The 4,994-nt window shown below is 40.3% G+C and overlaps 1 protein-coding gene across 2 annotated transcripts; it reads left to right on the plus strand.

The window, feature by feature from the left end:
- The first annotated feature begins 581 nt into the window (after window positions 1-581).
- Window positions 582-3,879, plus strand: LOC133706618 (uncharacterized). 2 transcript variants are annotated; one of them, XM_062132152.1, is made up of 4 exons: window positions 582-1,347; window positions 2,392-2,447; window positions 2,542-2,731; window positions 3,385-3,879. In XM_062132152.1, the coding sequence occupies exons 1-4, from the start codon at window positions 781-783 to the stop codon at window positions 3,733-3,735; spliced, it is 1,164 nt and encodes a 387-aa protein (XP_061988136.1). In that variant the 5' UTR covers window positions 582-780; the 3' UTR covers window positions 3,736-3,879. The 2 variants fall into 2 exon arrangements, with proteins under 2 accessions (XP_061988136.1, XP_061988135.1); XM_062132151.1 differs by having other exon boundaries at window positions 585-1,347; window positions 3,382-3,879.
- Window positions 3,880-4,994: the final 1,115 nt, after the last annotated feature.

The raw sequence follows: 4,994 nt of genomic DNA on the forward strand, positions 1-4,994 counted from the left end.
AGCTGAACGTTATCATATGTAATTTTCCAAATTCTCAATAAAGACTGACCTCTTTTACCTCAAAAAAAAAAAAAAATAGTATATTCAATCGCCTCATGTATTATAGTGTATTACCATAAAAGAACCCTCTATATCAAAGCTAGAGAGAAACATATCAGAAAACATTGTTGTGGAAGGTGACTCAAAATTAGTGATCGACTGTATCAATGGTAGATGTAATACTCCTTAAGAGACTTTAAGACAATGATACAAGATATCAAGCAAATATGTGCTTGCTTTAGAAGCTGTTCCTTCTAATATATGTACTTCAGGAAGCAAATTTTCTCGCATCAGCTCTTAAAACCTTGGCCACACACAATAAATTTAGAGGCGAACATCTGTGGACAATACCCACACACAAGTAATGCTGTTTTGTTCAACCGCTTAGAGTCAGGTTATATTAGAGTATATATCGCTTAATTTCTTAACCAAAGGAAAAAAAAACCTTATATATAAAAACCATGTCGAATTATGATTTTTGAATTAAAATTTAACGTCGAGACAAATTCCATGTCCTATATCGGACCAAAAAGCCAAAAGCTTTTGCCACACTTCCCAATCTCCCACACTGAAAAAGCGACTCACTTCCCAATCACTCACAACACAATCCCCAAACCCAAAAGCTCCTTTTTCCCTCGCTCCCAAAGCCACTTTTCCTCTGCCACTCACTTCCCAAATCTCCTTTTCCCTACTCTCTCTCTCTCTCTCTGAACTAGCACTGCAGCAGTAGTAGTAGCAGCCATGGCTCAGAGCCAAGTATCAGAACCACAACTAGAAGCCGACCCAGAAGAGCTAAAGAAGCTCATGTGCTCCTACCTCGGCCTGAGCCTGAGCATGTTCCTAGCCCTAGCCCCCCACAAGTTCCAGGAGCTACAGCTCCAAGTCCGCGAGCTCTCCAAGCGGCTCTGGCAGGCGGAAGAGCAGGTCAGGCAGATGAGATCGAGGAGAAAAGAAGACTCCAAGGCCAACGCCAGGGTGGTGGAGATCTTCGCCAGCCACCGCAACTCGTGGCAGTCCGAGGAGAAGCGGCTGCTGAGCCAGATCGACGCGGCGGAGCGGGAAATGGCGAGCCTGAATGCGAGGGTCGAGGAGTTGGAGAAGAGCCGGGACGATTCGGAGTCGAGGATTTGTGAATTGGAGAGGGAGGTCGGGGAGAGGGATGATATGATTGGGTTTATGGCGACTAGAGGAGGCGAGGCGGAGCAGCAGGGACCGTGTCAGCAGGTCAAGGACGTCAATGTGTATGACAATGCCTATGCGTTTGGGTTTGACTCCGAATTGGTGGCCCAGGCTTCCAAGCTCTGGCAGGTTCGCTTCCATCCTCCTTGTTTTTCCAAAGTTTATGTTTTGGCTTCAATTTCGTCATTTCTTCTTTGTGTTAGACTTGAACCCTCAAAGAATTCTAAATTAAAAGAAAAAAGAAGAAGCCATTTTCTGAATCTACAGTAGTACAGAAATAGAGACGGAGAAGTCTTTGGTTTCTTTTATCTTCAAGTTGAACCATTCGTGATTGATATGGAGGCATAAAGCCATATCCCAAGTGGATGAATTTGCAGTTATTCTCATTCTGACTGTAGAACTGTGTTGACCTGATCGCTTATGGTCCACTCCATCAGCTGCTAGTGTGCTTAATCACTTTTTGCTGACCATAAAACTTTGCCGTTGTTTGTTGGACCACTCTTAGCGACAACGCCGTTATATTGTCTGTGTTGTAGTGTTCAGATCACCAGCATAGCATCTATCATTAAACTTTATTTATTATTTACATCGCAAATGAAGAAATTGACTAGGCATTATTAGGATCTTGGAAGGCATTGCCTCCTTTCAGCACTAGCACACCAGTTGCATTTTGGAAGGCATGTATCCGCTAATTAGATAACTTGGTAGCTAGTCGTTTCATCTCTTTAGGGGTTGGTAAGAATTAATTGTTCTTTCTTGGTGGTTCTGACACATGACATCTTTATGACATGCTAAAAGTTCTTTATGTGGTAAGAATTAATTGTTCTTAACTTTGTCCCTTTGGAAATGGTAAGGCCCCATTTTGAGCCATCAAACTTAACTGGAACCTTTTTCTTTAATGGAAAAATTGGGACATATTATAAAGCATTTGCTTCTTTCTTCACTATTGTTGTTGTGAACAGCTGTATGTTAATAACAAAAATAAATACATGCATACATTTACGTTATCTAAGAATGGCAGATTTTTTTAATTTCTCTTTGTAAAGGAACATTAACTCATGGGTCATGACCTATATCTCTTCTCCTAATAGGTGGATATGGTAATATATTCAACTTATTTATGGATAGAGCTATATACTGTGTATCTCAATATTCTCTTTTTTCCTCATGCAGGATGTACAGTATGAATCCCTTGAACCATTGTATCATACGAAGCATTTTGTGCCAAGGTATGCTGTAACAGTCTATAAACTGATCATTTCTGAGGCATTTAATTAAGACCCTGCAGCTAATGAGAGGCCATTGCTCTTTTTTGCGTTGAAGGGAGTCCCCATGGAAGGTTGATGGTGAATCGACTGTAGTATCCTCTAAACTTAAATTACTTGAACAGGAACTACTGAATTTGGAAAATATTGGAAAGGGTGATCTTTCTAAAGTACCTTCATTAATGAGGAAGCAGACAAAGAGGTATCAAGCTCTTGCGGGGAAGATAGATGATCTATGCCGAAGAATGGTAATTTTTAGCACCCTTATGTTACTTTTTTATGCTATTTGACACAATTACTGATCTATTAATTGCTTACTGTAAGCCGAAGCCGAAATACTTACAGAAGGTACAGCAGCAAAAAAAAGAAAGACAAGAAATTCTTTAGTATGCAAAGGCTATTGCTATGTTAGTTTGTAGTTTATGGTTTGTAACCCTTTGTGTGTGTGTGTGTGACCATCTTATTTTGTTGCTGTTTCATGATTTCATTTCATATGATATTCTGTGTTAATACCCATTTGCGATGGAAGTACAATTAGTTAATATATCCATTACAGGACACGCATGACACAATATGCATACAGATAATAAACTTCACCGACCTCACTTGAAGATGAAAGACTATGTTGAATGACCACACGTTCGAATAACCCTCCTTTCTATAACCAGCCCCTGTTTTGCACCTTTACTTATTTGACGCACTGAGCAGACACTAAATCTATACTAGGGTCTGATGCTGAAATATGCATATAGGTTGAGATGTTCACGTCAGTTACATCTCACTCCCCATTTTTGTTATTTACGTCTGTTTTAATTTCTGGATCTTGGAACTTGTTTCTCCAAGGAAGTTTGACTGACTATATTTTGACTGATACATCTCACTACACTTGTTTCTACAGCAGGCTAGTGATCCCTGTGAAGCCACAGTAAGTCCTGAGTTTCGTACGCAAAGACAAACAGAATTTTTACTCGAATCATTTAGACTTCAGCAACGTGCATCAGACACTGCACAGAAGCTGATGGCAGTGCAAACTGAGATCGGGAAAAGTTATTATGCGGATGAGCTGGGGAATCAGGCCAAACTTACGATGAGACGGTCTTTGGACTCCATTAGAAACAATTTCAGAGAACTTCAAAGGAATTTGGAGATATGGTTGGCCAGAATTACTGGAGATCTTGAGGGAATTCTTGCCAGAGATGGTGCTTCTCGTGTAAGGGAATATTATGTAGCTAGATATCCTTTTGTTCAATAAATCAGTATGACTTTTAACTCGAATCCTTGTCCACCAAATTTGTTGGCTCCTTTTGTATGTATCCTGATCCAAGCCATAAGGTGGCGTTAGATGTCCTGGTGTGGAAATAAATCGTTCCACTTTGTTTATGGTAGCATTTGATCATATTATCCTAGTTGATTTTCATTTCAGCTCAATTTTCTGTTAATTTATCTTCAGAGAATCATTAACGATCGAAAACAGGAAATCACACCGAGGGCAATGGTAGGTATCACCAACATTTGGAGGTGCTCTTACTCCCAACTGATTTTGTGTATTTGAGTGCAACTTTCTTTGCCCTTCATACACCTTTGCTTTGATTACCTTTACACCTCTGCGATAGGGAAAGATCGATGCAGGACCACTATGTTTGGCCAACCTAGCTTAGCCTCAAGCTGTCTGTGACCATCCTCTTGACCTAGTTGATTTTCATTTCAGCTCAATTTTCTGTTAATTTATCTTCAGAGAATCATTAACGATCGAAAACAGGAAATTACACCAAGGGCAATGGTAGGTATCACCAACATTTTGAGGTGCTGTTACTTCCAACTGATTTTGTGTATTTGAGTGCAACTTTCTTTGCCCTTCATACACCTTTGCTTTGATTACCTTCTTAGCTCTGCGATGGGGAAAGATCGATGCAGGACCACTATGTTTGGCCAACCTAGCTTAGCCTCAAGCTGTCTGTGACCTCCTCTTGTCCTAGTTGATTTTCATTTCAGCTCAATTTTCTGTTAATTTATCTTCAGAGAATCATTAACGATTCGAAAACAGGAAATTACACCAAGGGCAATGGTAGGTATCACCAACATTTCGAGGTGCTGTTACTTCCAACTGATTTTGTGTATTTGAGTGCAACTTTCTTTGCCCTTCATACACCTTTGCCTTGATGACCTTCTCACCTCTGCGATGGGGAAAGATCGATGCAGGACCACTGTCTTTGGCCAACCTAGCTTAGCCTCAAGCTGTCTGTGACCATCCTCTTGAAAATGTGGCAACTTAAAGTTGATTGTCCAATATGGCAAAATAAATGTGGCCATGTACAATGTTGTCGTGGATATGGATGCGGTGGGGTTTGGTCAGAACAAATTGGGTGTCATTATTTATAGTAGAATGGGGCAGATATGGGTTTGGAAGGACGGAGCTTGCAAGATAGGTGTTTGATAATTGATGCTCCTTGAAAGCAATAGAACGAACAATTGAGAGTGAAGTTGATAAAAGTTTACCCATCTTGTCTTTAA

Source organism: Rosa rugosa, chromosome 4 (genome assembly GCF_958449725.1).
Source record: "Rosa rugosa chromosome 4, drRosRugo1.1, whole genome shotgun sequence".
Classification (NCBI taxonomy): domain Eukaryota; kingdom Viridiplantae; phylum Streptophyta; class Magnoliopsida; order Rosales; family Rosaceae; genus Rosa; species Rosa rugosa.

Coding starts and splice junctions, on each gene's coding strand:
- LOC133706618 (XM_062132151.1), top strand. CDS start 781: ATGGCTCAGAGCCAAGTATCAGAACCACAACTAGAAGCCGACCCAGAA. Junction 2,448..2,541: donor ACGAAGCATTTTGTGCCAAG/GTATGCTGTAAC, acceptor TTTGCGTTGAAG/GGAGTCCCCATGGAAGGTTG. Junction 2,732..3,381: donor ATGATCTATGCCGAAGAATG/GTAATTTTTAGC, acceptor TTGTTTCTACAG/CAGGCTAGTGATCCCTGTGA.